The following is a 15,722-nucleotide window of genomic DNA, read 5'->3' as shown; positions in this document are numbered from 1 at the left end:
ATGTAAGGAATAAAACATGACGAGGCTGCAATAGAAAAAATAAACATCGTACTGTGTAGACGTTTATATAGTTACCTTTAAGATCATGGAGCGTCTGTTAAATAAAAAAAGAAGAGCTACAGCTATACATTAGAATGTTGAAAACCATTTTCCTACAGAAACGTTCAGAATTTACTTTATTATTATTATTATTATTATTATTATTATAAAATGAATTTAAGTGGATCATCCACCAAGGTGTGAATCATTATTTAACGAAGTGCTGAACAATAAGTCAAGCTACAATCTAAAATCACACTCAGCACTGACTTACGGTATAGAAACACACAACACACCCAAACACACCCTTGTACAAATATCAGAAACTCACACATGCACAACTGTTTCCTTCCCAGGAAACCACAATCAGCTTTATATCCTCTGAGAGAGCAGGCAGACAGGAAAGTGAGCAGAGTGTGTATGATATGGAGGGATTGTTCATTATGATTAGGATTAAAAGGCTAATGAGTGTTGGATAATGGCATCAGACAGCAGAGCACAGGATGGGGCATGTGTCCGGGATAATGACGGGGTGGGCTGGCGCGCAGATGGACTGGCATTCTGTCAGGTACCTATTCTATTACACAGCCCGTAAATGACTGATGCTACTGATGAATCCATTCAGGCATTAAGACTTCACCAATTAACACGGTGTCATTAGCATGGCTAACAGACAGGTAAGTGTCGGAGCTCACCGCTGCCGTGGTACAGAGCAGGATATCACGAGGATTCGGAAAGAACTGCTTTGTGAGTTTAGTTGTAATACAGTGGTGCATCTTAGGCAAGTTGACAAGAAAATAAGATTTACATAAAAGAGCTCTGGGGCCTTGTTGCAGGATTCTAATAATGTTGAATTGACCAGAAAATGAGATTCACTTGAAATAACACTGGGCTCAAGTAAGCCATTTGTTTCAGGATTCTGACAAACGAGTGTGGAATAGTCTCTGATATCAAATAATATAGCGCACACACACACAGACAAAGGACTGGCTGATTTGGTTCGGTTTGGTTGGATTTGCTACGCACATATTTAAACCAGACCAAAAACAAAACGTTTGCTGGGGTATACGCGAGAAGACGGGGCTTAAATCTCATAAATGTTTTGCTCGAAGCTGAAAAATAGCCTTATGAAAATCACCACTTATGGAGAACACTGAGACGGTGCTGCTTATGAAATAAATATATTAGATATGGCACTGAACGTTATGCTGCGTTGTTTCGTAGTTTTAGATTCTTTGGCTCAGAAAACTTTTACTTCTGAAGCACTTAAACTCTGTCCTCTGGCATTCATTTTAACATGCTGCGAGTCAGAATAGCAGTTCGCTTGTCAAAAATTGCTGCCCGGAACCTAAAATAAACAGTGTGTTTGGTTTGCACAGAGCAGTTGGGTCGAATCAGGGTTTCGCTGCATTCTCACGGCAATCACATCACACAGGAGATTGCTCTGAGGCAGACTGAGGCCACCTGTCTCACGAAACATCGATTCGATGACTTTGTTTGCATCCGAGTGCGACTGCGGCGTTCGTATCTGACCGCAGGAACTGCACCAGGAGTAGAAGTTTGTTCGATATTAGACTTGGTTCTACACTGTACGCAATTACAGAAAACCAAAAAGAAATGCAAAATAAATAAATAAACAGTGGCTGAGGGCTGAAGGCATTTCTCTTCATTGATCAGGAACACAGTGATGGACATAAGGCACACACACACAACCTGCTGATGCAATGTTTCCAAAAATCATGAAAGTCACCTGAGAATGTAGAAAACTGAGCTGCTGCTCAATACAGGATTATTATATAAACAACTCTAGTAAAAGTGTTTCTTTTTATAGTTATTTTCGTCTATCCACATATCCAGAACACATGGCGTTTTTGCAGCAGCTACAGCTCTGTCCTTTTTCAGTTAAGCCGCCTGCCACTTGGACTACACAACGCACAACATGTTCAGCTCCCTTCTGACTGTGTCACGGATGCTGAGCTGTACTAGTTGGCGCCGGGGACTGCCCTTTGCATATCTCTCTCAGATGCTCTACTAACCTGTCTAAATGAACCCTGAGGAAGACTCACCGGTAAGGTTGGTTCGAGCGCTGTAGGTGCCCAGGTAATGGCCGTCTGTGTTTGGTGTGTAGCACTCGAAAACGCCCTGGTCCTTGGCCTGCAGCTTGGTGATGTGCAGAAGGGCGGAGTCCCCGCTCAGTCTCTCTATGTAGATCTCTTTGGCATTGACGCGCTGGGCATAGACAGCGTAGGCGTAGTTGGGTTGGGCCGTGCTGACGATGCGGATCTCTCGATCCGGAGCTGTATCGAGGTACATTGACCACTCGAAGTCCTGCTCCACTCCCTCTCTGTAGCCAGTTACGTTACACCAGATGGTCGCGTGGGAGCCCTCGGTTCGCACCACAGGTCCGGGCTGCACCAACACTACCCTCTGAGCCGTACTCCTGCCTGCTGGACAGACAAAAATAAGGAGGGAGAAAAAGTCTTAGTGAAGGACAAAATACACACCACAATTCAAATTTGTATACATGTTCTCCACCAGGCTCTGCTGTGCAATGAGATGTCAAGCTGTTCACTCCACTTGTGTTTGATGAAGACTTTTTAGTCTGCGTGCGACTGAGTGTCTACAGGCAGTGTTTGACCTGTGCTACTTCAACAAGGCCTTATTAGTGGCCCTCAGCAAAGCGACGTACTACAGCTCTCACAAGCACTCACAAACACTCACAAACACTCCCCACGAACACACAGCGCGTGCGGCTTGCTTGCGACAGCGGACGTCACGGAACAAGCAGGTTATAATCAGAACACAAATAAATACTTCATGCAAATTAATGAAAGGAAGTGCTTCTGATCGTGCTGTCAAAACACAGCCCAGAATTTAGCAGAACTAATTATTCTGTCAAATTCGAATTAGCTCTGAACAGAAGAGGGTTTGAACAACTCAATGAGCACATGATAAACGAGCTATTTTCCTCAAAGCGCTGAACGACGATGAGCTCTCGTCTGCGAAGGTAGGCCGCAATCTGCGAGTTTAGCTTTACTTTCGAGTTTATTCTCAAACATCTGCTCCTTTAAAACAGGGACGGTGGAGGAGGCCTGTTTATGGTTCTGTTGTGTTTAGAGAGAGGAGCTTTCAGGTCATGTCTGCATACTGGCAGCTTGGCAGGATAAAGGAGGAAAAATGTGAAACAGTTGGAGGTGAAGAAACAGTTAGGGAGCAATGCTTCGGATGTCATTGTCCAATCTGGAAGAAAGAAAAAGGAGAGCCCATCTGCTACCAAGTCCCATCTGGCACGGTTCTGTGACTCAGTGCATGTGTCTGTTTGACACAAGTGAGTGAGTGAGTGTGTAGGTGTAGATGTAAGAGATGGAGAGGGAGTAAATGTTGCTTGCAAATCAGCTGAACAGCCAGTGACTTAATTACTCTGAAATATGCACATGCATTAATGTGCCACCTTGGAACAGACTGAAAGTGGCCATTCTCTTGGAATAGACAGAACGTCTCCTCGCCGCCTCCCCCACACACTCTCCTCCCCCTACTGCACCCACACATCAGCATATGCTTACCCTACAAACACCAGCACCAGACATTTTCATGCTTTATAGACACACACACACACACACACACACACACACAGTGTGCTATGCTAATTCCTCTCCACTGCCTCTCTTTTTCTACCCATCCCGAGGCATCCAGAGATTGTACCAGCTCCACTTGTGTTCCATGTCATGAAGATTTTGGACCTTCACTGAGATGAGGCCGACCCTGTGAGGATCCCGAGGCATCTAGAGACGTACCAGCTTCAGTTTGACTCTGCTTTATGAAATATTCTGACATTCTACGAGGAGATGCCAACTACATGTGGTCTTTGAGGACAACAACCACCTCATCAATACACAGTTGTCAGACTGTATATTTATAATCCCACCCTCCAGTGTCACCCAAATGAGGATGGGTTTCCTTTTGAGTCTGGTTCCTCTCAACGTTTCTTCCTCTTCCATCTAAGGGAGTTTTTCCTCACCACAGTCACCTCAGGCTTGTTAATATAAGTCTAATACTAATCTTTCATTTTTAGTTTATATTAACCTTTGTATTGTTTCTTATCTTCTGTAAAGCCGCTTTGAGGCGATGTTCATCGTTAAAAAAAAAATCGTTATACAAATAAATTTTAATTTCGGATAAGGAAAGATGTCTGTGTGTATGTTCATTCATTCATTCATCTTCTACCGCTTATCCGAACTACCTCGGGTCACGGGGAGCCTGTGCCTATCTCAGGCGTCATCGGGCACCAAGGCAGGATACACCCTGGACGGAGTGCCAACCCATCACAGGGCACACACACACTCATTCACTCACGCAATCACACACTAGGGACAATTTTCCAGAGATGCCAATCAACCTACCATGCATGTCTTTGGACCGGGGGAGGAAACCGGAGTACCCGGAGGAAACCCCCGAGGCACGGGGAGAACATGCAAACTCCACACACACAAGGTGGAGGCGGGAATCGAACCCCGACCCTGGAGGTATGAGGCGAACGTGCTAACCACTAAGCCACCGTGCCCCCTGTGTGTATGTTGTATGTGTTTAATAAACTCAAGCACTCTGAGGAAAGGCCTAGCTCTATCTACCCACTTCCGCATACCGACACCTATGATTGGCTAGCGTGACTGTGATTGACAGGAGAATACACATTCCTCCCACCCAGAATGCTCCCAGCCACAAACGTCTGTAGCTTCATCGGGATTCGAACTCAAAAACGTCTGATCAAAAAGTGAAACTTCTCTGTCAATACACGTGGACGTTTAATCACATGGCCAACCAAGGAGAAATAGGTGAAGTCTTTTCTGTGTCGACTTGTGTGTTGTGTATTTCAGCTGAACGTTTCAGAACTGATGTTGCACGACTATTATAAATAATACACAGGAATACTACGAGGGTTTGTTTATCTAGTGTATACAAAATGATGATCTGTTTAATTTTAGTTCCAGAGCAGGAAGCATTTAAACTGGGGAATAAAAAAACAAAACAAAACAATGAAGTACAATACACAAACTTTGTCCGTTATGGGTGTTGTGTATAAGTCAGTGTGTTTTAGTCGCGCCAGACTGAAACGTGATCCCGGTCTGATCACAACCCTGTTGTACGCACGGGCACGGCTGTAATCGGAGACGTGCCTTAGAGTGCTCATGTTCCAGGAAGCATTACTAATCTTTCAGCAGTGAAACTCTTAATCAAGTGTTTTCAGAATAGAAAAATGAATCATAATCCAGTTATAAAGGTTTGCATAATAAGTGTTAATATGAGTTAAAACAGCTCCCATCTGGATCTAAGAGCGTCGTAATCAAACGTCTGACATCTAGTTTGTGTGAGTAGTTAGTGTTATAAGAGCATTGATTATCTTTGCAAACATGGTGTTGATATATCTGTCATTATGTTAAGATGTGCTGCGTATTCTCCTTACTGTTATACTTTCCCACACTGAGAGCTGAGTCAGGTAACATGACGTGATGAGCTGTCGTGTCATGTCGGGTCGTGTCTTGACTGCTTTTCTCCAGAACACAGGCAGACGGCCGTCTCCACACCCACACCCGTGACACACACTCGCACAGTCATGCTGATTGTCTCTCCCTCCTTTTTCTTGACAAATTATTGTTTGGAAAGTCTTTCTTCAATGCTACGCAGGGACCTGTCTCTTACGCACATGCTGATTAAGATTTCTATCTTGCGCTAATCGTCACCCTAACGGTCTGCTTGACCGAGCCTCACGTCTGCCTGCAGGAGTCTTGTCTTCAGCAGTAAACGTCCCTGCCTCTGCTCTATGAGACAGAAACATCAACGGCTCATTCTCCGAGTGACATCTGGTTGCTCTCCAATGCGCAACGCTGTGGCAAAGGGAATAACGGCGTTTCTCCATGGATAAACAAGACAGCTGTCTCTGTTTGATGGTTTTATTAGCGTATAAAGAGCTGACAAAGCACTCTTGGGGTCTGCAAAGAGCACTCGCGTTTATTCCTGTAATTAGATGATGCAAAGTGCTCAGAAGACAAAGCGTCCGTAATGGGTCTGAAACAGCATTTTACTTTTATAACCATAGCTTGCGTTGGATTTTGAATGATCACAGCTTGCTACGGCTGCACGGCTTTTGACAACTGGGTGTTTTTGGGTGATGTGTTGATTGCGATTGCGATATACACCAAGGCAATGTTTTACAGAAAGCCATATGATTATCACGCTGTTTGCAATTTGTCTGAGACGTGGTAACACTCGGTACACTCCCCTGTATCACACACACAACAACAATCCTCCTTTTTTCTTTAGAACAGCCTGAAATCCTTCTAGCGATGCAACTCGGTGGCTAAGAATGACAGCCTGCGAGGCCGAGTCCCGTCAGTATGGATCCCATGAGGACAAGGCTTGAACATGACGATGACACTCTGAAGATGTTAAACTGGAGCAGTCATGACGGTCTCGTCCTTTTGCTTTAATGCCACAGAGGAGCGCTGTTTTTTTATGTGGTTCATGCTAGACTTACCCAGAATACCCAGCTCTGCCCTGCCACATGGCCCACAGCATGAAATATGCATCCCAAACAAAATACCCTGCATTTAAACCCAGACACCAAACCTTCTTTCTTGCTCGGTCTCTCCCTCTGTCTCTCTTTACCTCTTTCTATCTTGCTCTCTGTTTGTCCCTGTTACCTGCTGTCTCGCTTTTCAGTTTGTCTTTCCATTTCTTTCTGTCTCACTCCATCTGTTTTTCTCATGCTCTTTCTCGGTCACTCTTTCTCCTCTCTTGTATGTCTGTCTGTCTCTCTCTCTCTGGGGCAGTTAAGGCTATGAGTTGATCAGAGGATCAGGGTTCAAGCCCCAGCACTGCCAAGCTGCAACTGTTGGGCCCTTAAACAAGGTCCTTAACCCTTTCTGCTCCAGGGGCGCTGTATCATAGCTGCCCCTGTGCTCTGACCTCATATTGGGGTCATATCTGACCTCATATGTGTAAAAAGAATTTCGCAAAACTTTAATCTACATGTGACAAAATAAAGGCTTTCGGACAGCTGTGGTTTTCATGCATCAGCTTTATTACTACAGAGGTGATGTGTTTATTCACACAAATTGTCGTGTTTCTGCAACTGTTCACTGAACAGGAAAAAGAAACAATCAATCATGGGTCATTTCAAAAGTCACACATTCCCGAGTCACAGTCCCGAGTCAGATGTGACACGCCCAGTTCTTACTCACGCTCGTTTTCTCAGTCTGTCTCTCTCTCTCTTTACACACACACACACACACACACATATATATAGATTTGAAGTTGTCTGCACTGAGACAAGACCAGCGCTGTTCTAGTCTTTCTTTAATTTATATCCATTATAAGGCAGAATAAAAAGATGATAAAAAGTTGGTGACTAGAAATGAGAGAGAGAGAGATTGAGAGGAAAAAAAGCTAAGTCTGATGGGATTAAAGGCAGTCAACGAGGGGAAGGGATAAAGAAAATTCAGGGTAAGAAAGATGGACTGGAAAAACATTCAGTCAGCAAAAATCTCTGGGTTAAGGGTTCTGATAAATCCATGCGGTATGGATATCTCTCTCTCCTTCTCTCATTGCATGGCACACTGTTTATTTTATGCTTTATTTGGTTCTCATAAAGCCACTGCTAAGGAGTGTTAGCAGAGAGGTTGTGTTTATGTACACGGCCAAGCCCAGGAGAGCAACTTGATCCACATCAAACAAACACACTGTCCCACACAATCAGGTTATGGACGGGCATATGAGCATCGAAACCTGCGCAGAGCTGTTAACACAATCTTACCCAAACCCAGCGGGGCGATTACAAGCAATCGGTTCTGACTATCTCTTCAAGCCCTGAGGCATTACGCACATAAAAACACACAATAATGAAGAGTGGAAGACTGCTGGGTTGAAATCGAGCAATTAAAAGATCGTTTTATCAAACACAAAACACTCTATTTCCTGACACGGTGGAAAAAAATTATTCTAGCCAGGTTTCCAATCAACTTCCAACCCGAGACCATTTACACAGTTAGACTGAATTTTAGAAAGGATTAAAATGGGAAAAGAAGAATGAGTGGTTATAAACGGTAATAAATAAGGCGAGCTGAATTATTCAGTCCAGGACCGGAATGAAATGAAATGGACGGATGCATGACTAAGTTTCATCTGGAGAACGGTGGAGGCCTGGAAGTAGATGAATGACTGGAAATAACCAGTCAATAAATATTCCATCGGTCATTTCTGTTAAAGATAAAACTCCAGAATGTTAAGCAGCTACTGCGTTTGGCGCCATCTTGACGAGTTACGACAGAGACCAGGCTCGTATAGCTAGCTTACTTTAAGATGATGAGCACGATAGCATTGGGACAGTTGCCTTCCCTTGTGTTTTTCCCCTTAAGCGTTACTTCGGTAATGTGTATAGTTGTTTAATAATAATAATAATCATCAGGCACGATGGTATTGATCGTAATATTGACATTATTTACTGTTCATTATCACTCAAATGAGGTTGGGTTCCCTTCTGAGTCTGCTTCCTCTGAAGGCTTCTTCCTCGTATCATCTCAGGGAGTTTTCTTTGTCGCCGTCTCCTCCGGCTTGCAGGTTAGGGTTATTTACGGTTATTTTAAACATGAATTCGGCTTGATTAAACTTATTTTGTTTCTATACTTCTGTAAAACCGCTTTGAGACAATGCCAACTGTTAAAAGTGCTATACAAATAAATCGGATTACATTTGAACATTAACAGTTGAAGCTCTGCGAGCCTAAAGAGTTAAAGCTCTGCTGCATCGACGCCATCGTCACTATGTAGCCGAGCGGCATCGTGGGTAAAGCAGAAAACTGACAAATATGAAAATGAAAGAAGATTGAACAGAAATTTGTCCATTTAGATTTTCCTTCTAAAATAAATTTAGACGCTGTAAAGGATTTAAAGATCACTCATGATTAATAAAGATTAAAATGCGAGTCTGTCTTGTCAGAGAGATTTTAAGCATTTTTTAAGCAAATCAGATATACAACGCTTTTACTGATAAAAAACTGGAGTTTTCAAAAGCAGAAATTCAAAGCGTGCTAGAAGCCAGTTTGGCTTTTTATAGCAGAAACTCTTCAGAAGGCAGATAACATGAGCAGCTGTTCTAGTCTCTAGTCTGTAGTCCAACACGGCAGTTTAACAATCTAGCAGATGCTTATTAACACACACCGACAAAGTGTGCGTGTGCGTTTCCGTTGCGTTCAGGAGTCTCCTAGTGGTCTTTTTAAAGATAAATTCCCAACATTTACTGCGATACGTTTGTTAGAAGAAAAAGGAAAAAGAAGAGATGAACGAAAACAGGCATCTGTGCAGTCTTTCAGCTGTTCAAGGCCAAACAACACACGCAGTCTTCGAGAGCCAGTAGTGCAGGCAGGACGAGGACACGCTGCTTCCTCCCTGTCTGCGTGTGGGCAGCTGGGGTCACAGCTGCAGTGCTGTGTGCACCTCAATGTAACTGTGTGTGTGACTTCTGAAGTAGTGATGCATGTCTGCATTAAAGAAAAGTATGTAGAGCGATAAAGTTGATCGAACCCCAGTGTACTGGAGAGCTTGGGGGGTGGGTCTTCAGGGATGTAATTATAGGGGCACTGGTGTGTGTGAACTTTGATCTATAACAAGGAAAAGGTGCTTTAATTGGTTATAGCAACATTGCATGTACATGCGCACGCTCACACACGTAACAGCTTTTACAAGAGTGATTAATGATGGAAGAGAAACAGCTCAGAAGAGGTGTTTGGTTTTAAAGGTAATATGGGGACACTGTGCTTGTGCATGTCTGTGAGTAGGGGACATGGATAATGAGGTCTGTGTGTGTGTGTGTGTGTGTGTGTGTGTGTGTGTGTGTGTGTGTGTGTGTGTGTTATGAAGGAGTAAAGTGAGGATCTGCAGATAGTGTAGGGCTGCACGATTAATCGAAATTTTATCATCATTGCTTTAGACGTTTTCACAGTGAACATATTATGGGCTGTAATGTAATATCAGAGGGCTCCTTAAGAGCTGTAATATCACATATTTCTGAAAAGTGGAAGAAATAACAGCACCACTATAATTGCTTTTCATGACCAACAGCAGAGTGGCTCATTTTGTATCGCGTTCACGTCTGTGTGAACTGATGACTTCGACAAAGTAGGACAGCAGAGGGGAAAAAAACAAAAAAAACAAAAACACATGTGAATAGTCAAAACTGCTCTAATTAGCGATCAGACTTAGAGAAAAATCTGGAAGAATTGTGGTAGCGTAGTGGTTAAGGTATTGGTCCTACCAATCAGAAGGTTGTGAGTTTGATTCCTACGTCCACCAAAGTTGGCACTGCTGGGCCCCTGAGCAAGGCCCTTAACCCTCAATTGCTCAGTTGTATAAAAATGAGACAAAATGTAAGTCGCTCTGGATAAAGACATCTGCTATATGATGTAAATAAAACTAATAATAATACAGCACTGATGCTGCAGACTTGTAGGCCTTGCATTTGGACATTTTTAGTTGATATCAATGCTTAACATTTTTAGATCATCATTAGAACTGCTGTTACGTCTTCATGGAGATTGAAGCATGCGTTATTCAGTCGAGCGTATGTTACGTCTGCTTCTGAATGCGGCTGTCTCTACAGATGGACGAAAGCGGTTGCCTCTACTTGGAAAAGAGTTCGAGTCTGGTGAAAACCCTGATGTTTTACGAGTGATCACATCGATTCATTAGACAGATTCAATCAGGTTCTAACCCGAGTGGAAGGCGTTCCTCCAGACTTTTTTTTAATTTGCTCTGATCAGAATGTTAGGATGGGCTACATGGATGTTCAGTTGGTGATGACAAGTAAATATGCGATTACAATGTGTGAAATGAAGTAAGCCTATGAATAGATTACTGATAGTGATTCTAAAGCCATATGCACAAATCCTCTGCTACAGGAGGGAACGTCAGTCTGAATCTGACGAGAGAAAAAAATAAATAATTGAAAGTCTGTGAGATTTACAATGGTTTGAACCTGTCTGTTAGCTGGAGCTGCTGGATGGATAAATCAGAGAGATTGAGGAAATGCTAAAGCAGAAGCAAAATGAAGAATGTTATAAAGAGCGACATAATATAAGTGGAAGTAAGTGGAAGAGATGTACAGATGTGCCCACTGGCTGTCTGGTCCAGAAGAGCTCCAGAACAGCACACTTTTCAGCACAGGATACTGTTCGAGAAGCCAGGAACTTGTTCAGAAACTTGCTCTGTCACTAATGGACTGGCAGTTTACCAAGTGGTCAAATGGGAATTTCACAGAATGACCTACACACTTAACCATTTTCCAAATGTGGGTTCAGCTAATAAGCAAGCACTAAATCTTATTTTATATTAGAGGTGTCATGGCATGTCTGGCAAAGAAGAATGATCCTGCTGTGCTTTTCATTTTACACTAGATGTGAGGCCAGAAAGTTGCATTCGTGTGGGCTGTACTTGCTGTAAATGGCATGCTGCTCGGAGAGCCAAAAAATAATTGACGTAACTCAAGAATGTGTGCTTTATACATGCATGAATACTGCTTTGTAGCCTAACGGTAATCGGCCAATGACTCTGTGATGTCAGAAGTACAATATCACTAGTGTCACACAATATTGATACACTTTTATAAAATATTATAATTTGGTCAATATGGTTAGAAATGGGGGCACGGTGGCTTAGTGGTTAGCACGTTCGCCTCACACCTCCAGGGTTGGAGGTTCGATTCCCACCTCCACCTTGTGTGTGTGGAGTTTACATGTTCTCCCCGTGCCTCGGGGGTTTCCTCCGGGTACTCCGGTTTCCTCCCCCGGTCCAAAGACATGCATGGTAGGTTGATTGGCATCTCTGGAAAATTGTCCGTAGTGTGTGATTGCGTGAGTGAATGAGAGTGTGTGTGCCCTGTGATGGGTTGGCACTCTGTCCAGGGTGTATCCTGCCTTGATGCCCGATGACGCCTGAGATAGGCACAGGCTCCCCGTGACCCGAAGTAGATCGGATAAGCGGTAGAAGATGAATGAATGAATGGTTAGAAATACTGGCCAACTACATTGTTAGACACAGTACCTGCTAGCTGATTGGACATGTTAAAATGCAAAAAAAAAAAAAAAAAAAAGAAAAACAAGAGGCAACTTCCTTCTTCTCTTTTATGCTTGCCATTTCAGTGTACTTTGGCCTTAACTATCATACAGTTTGCATCGATCCAAATGATTTTATGACAGGCCCAGTCTCTACACTGCAGTGAGAAGACCAAACAGGAACTTGTCCTGTTTCCACATTTCCCCCAAAAGGTTCTGCAGCCTCGATGAAAACACACCAGTATATTCAGTGGAGAAGCATTTGTAACAGCTATGTGCTATGCGTGCCTTTTATTCACCTTCATCATATAGCGCTAAGTCAATGGACCTGAGCAGCCTCACTGAGCACCAGCATGCATGCCTATAAAGGTTATTTAAATGACAAACGAGTAAATCCATACCCATAGCTATGCTCAGCGAGTCCAAAAAAAAAAAAAATGACTCAAAACACAGCACATTAATCTCTGGATGCATGAGTAGCTTATGAGTGTGGAGAATATATTTATCTTCTTGCCTTCACTCCTTCAAGGCTTTACTGTATGGTGTTTTGTCAAGAAAACTTTTGCCTATATTGTGTGTGTGTGTGTGTGTTTGTGTGAGTCTGTCCTTTCTCTCCTTATTTTAGACTTTAGGCCAATTCCCATCCCACAGCCAGCGCTCCCTTATAATACGACAACTACCTGAAATAGCCTTCACCTGGGAGAATTTCTGCTGTACTGTGAGGGAGCTCACACACTCAGAGGAGAGGGCCATAAACCTCCTCATAGATGCTTATGATCGGCTGGAGTCTCCGTGATTGACAGATAGGAGAGAATGGGACTCCTCCCACCAAGAGAACATTGCCACTTCTCCCTTCTTGTCCACATGCCCACGGATGCCCGTGGGACCGTCAGGGTTCATGATCTCCAGGTGAAAATCTGAACACATTTCTGTTGCATACGAGCCAAAGTAGAATTTTTTTTTAACACCACCACTATTAACACCACCTCATACGGCATGCTGAAACAAAAACACGGTGCTTTCAAAAGTATTCAACCCCCTTAAATGTCATCTGACTCATCTGGATAATAAATGCCACTTTGATATTTTGTGCTGTCAAATTTTCCTTTAAAAGCCTGGCCCTTGAGATTCATTAATGTAACACAATATTGGATTTAAGAGAAGATATTCTGACAGAAACTACTAACTAAAATTGCTGTTTGCGTAGGTAGTGTACAGTAGAAGGTTTACACTAAGGAAAGATATGGCCTTAATGAAGACCCAAATGGCTTACAACCGTCCATCGCCTGTGTATCATAGATAATAAATAAAAATATATATTCTGTATAAAATTTCTGCTTCATTCATGTAGCGCTGGTCAGGCTCTGAATCTGTAGGAAAGCTGGAAGTACCAGTCAGTCCTATTTACCAGAGAGCTCTGTATATATCTGGCCCTTTGCGGCTTGGCTAAAAAAGAAAAAAAAAAAAAAAAAGCTATTAAAGAAAACACATAAAAGCATGTCTGGAGTTCAAACCAAGTTCTGTGGTCTGATGAAATCGGAGATTTCATACATTTCAAATTGAATTCTGAAGCTCATACCTCAACAAACACCATCTAAATAGTGCAGGATGGGGATGGAGCAGCATGCTGTGGGGATGATGCGTTTCCTCAACAAGGACTGAGCACCTTGTTAAAACCGAAGGACAGACTGATGGTGCAAACTACATGCAAATCCTGCGAGACGGTTTCTTACTTTGTAGTCATTTTAAAATGAATGAATGCAAACAAAGCATTTTTAGAAATGGCCCAAACAAAGCCAGCTGTTTACAATTCTCTGTGTTTTTAATGGCTGGTTTCAGATTTTTCCACATTCCTCACTCCAGTGCCTTTTGCTAAAGAGTCGAGAGAGATCTGCTATCTGTGGTTGAGCTGCCGCAGAACAGCGAAAGTGAAAACATGGCCATTTTGCAGTCTGACTGAGGCTGAAGAGACCACGGCACCAACGTGATACAGACGCACACCAGCCTTAGAGTTACACAAGGTAGCGGGAGAATTGTAGAGACTGACATAATGAGTTTGAAATGTACAAGGTCTGTATCCCTAGATGACATTACCGAATATTTCTTTTCTACTTGTCCGTATACTTAACACAATTGTGTCTTCAATTATTCATCCAGGACAATCACACACAAAACTGCAACATAAAAATATCCTCCCGCATTGCTAACGGTGTGCTCTAAGGCAAGCTAATGCATCCAGAGCCGATTTAAAATGCTTCTCTTCTGCCTTTCGTAGGCACTTCTCTCTTCTCTTTTATCTCTTTTCTATTCTCTTGCCTATGCTTCCTTTTCACATGCGAGAGAATTCCTGCTGCTCACGTTTCTCTCAGACCACTGAATCCGTACAGGCGAATTTTACTAGCTCATGGGGATACCGAAGTTGGAGTGCTGCAGACAATGAGCTCCTAAATCCCCCATCATAAGAATGATACGACCTGAGCCGACATAAACCAGAGCATAGCATGATAAACCTACTAGGTGACCACTGCAGATCCAGCTGTAGAGGTGCAATGAGCAGATGTTCAGACTATTTAAACAGTGTTTAAGGTTTCTTGCATTTAATGTAAGCTGCACGATAACATGTAACCAGAGTCGGTTGTAAAAAAGTCTCCAGTTTTTGTAGAATTCACATTTATATCAACCTTGTGCATTCCATTTCCAGAAAAAAAAAAAAAGTGCTACAAAGCTCAATACAGTAGCTGTTATGATCATACTGCCCACCTCGTCTACGGATCAGGCCGATGTGTATAAAGAGTGAAAGACAAACGAGGTACATTACGAATATTGGATGCGGTCCCGTGGTTGGTGTTCATCAAAGTTTCTGCAGGAGCCTCCTGGACTGATCAAACTTTCCCAGATGAATAGGCAGGACTGGACATATGTTTTTGTTTTTTTTTATTGTGAGTGTCCAGGACTGAGCAAACTTTCTTTAGGAACAGATGGGTTCAGTCAAGAGTAGCTGCAGGAGTGGGAGAGACTGATCAAACTTTCTGTAAGAGTTGGTGTGAGAGGATCTGTTGGAGCAAGCAGGATTGGTCAAACTTATATGTGGTAATGAGCAGGATTGGTTTTCTGCAGGAGCTGGCAGGATGGCACAGAATTCCTTAGGTAGCAGATCTGTTCTCGGTAGAGTCCCGCAGGTTAAGATAGATTACGAATGGTCTCCAAGCAGACCCGAGCCGTCCGAGGGAAACTCTAAAGAGGATTGTGCATAGGTCAACAGATGGGGAAATCAAGCGCTAATCCAACCACTCAAGTGTGACTCTAATCTCCCCTCCTGAGAAACAGCCTCATTAGGGTCTGCTACTAGGCTCTTAATCTCCATTCACATAATCTCACATCACAGATGCATGCCTGGGCAGCTAAAGCAATGCTTTAATTTCTCAGGTGCATAAAGACATCACTTCAAATTTACACTTTAGCTCTTTGCCAAGAACACAAAAGCCTAAAAACCAGCAAAACTAACGCTTAGTACTTCAGACTCCTGCTACCATGCTGTATTTTTTTTTTACTTCTCGAGTTCATGGGCTTCATTTTATCCTTG

General features: G+C 43.0%; 1 protein-coding gene across 2 annotated transcripts in view; it reads right to left on the bottom strand.

Moving 5' to 3' along the window:
• Window positions 1–15,722, bottom strand: part of igsf3 (immunoglobulin superfamily, member 3) — a 126,881-nt gene that overhangs the window by 92,363 nt on the left and 18,796 nt on the right. Inside the window, exon 2 of one of the 2 annotated variants that reach the window (XM_060876151.1) lies at window positions 2,106–2,486. In XM_060876151.1, coding sequence (XP_060732134.1) covers window positions 2,106–2,486 — 381 coding nt within the window. The remainder of the gene's footprint in view (window positions 1–2,105; window positions 2,487–15,722) is intronic. The other variant, XM_060876152.1, reaches the window with a different exon arrangement.

This window comes from Tachysurus vachellii, chromosome 8 (assembly GCF_030014155.1).
Source record: "Tachysurus vachellii isolate PV-2020 chromosome 8, HZAU_Pvac_v1, whole genome shotgun sequence".
NCBI classification, from domain to species: Eukaryota; Metazoa; Chordata; class Actinopteri; order Siluriformes; family Bagridae; genus Tachysurus; species Tachysurus vachellii.
This window is presented reverse-complemented; position numbering and strand designations above follow the sequence as displayed.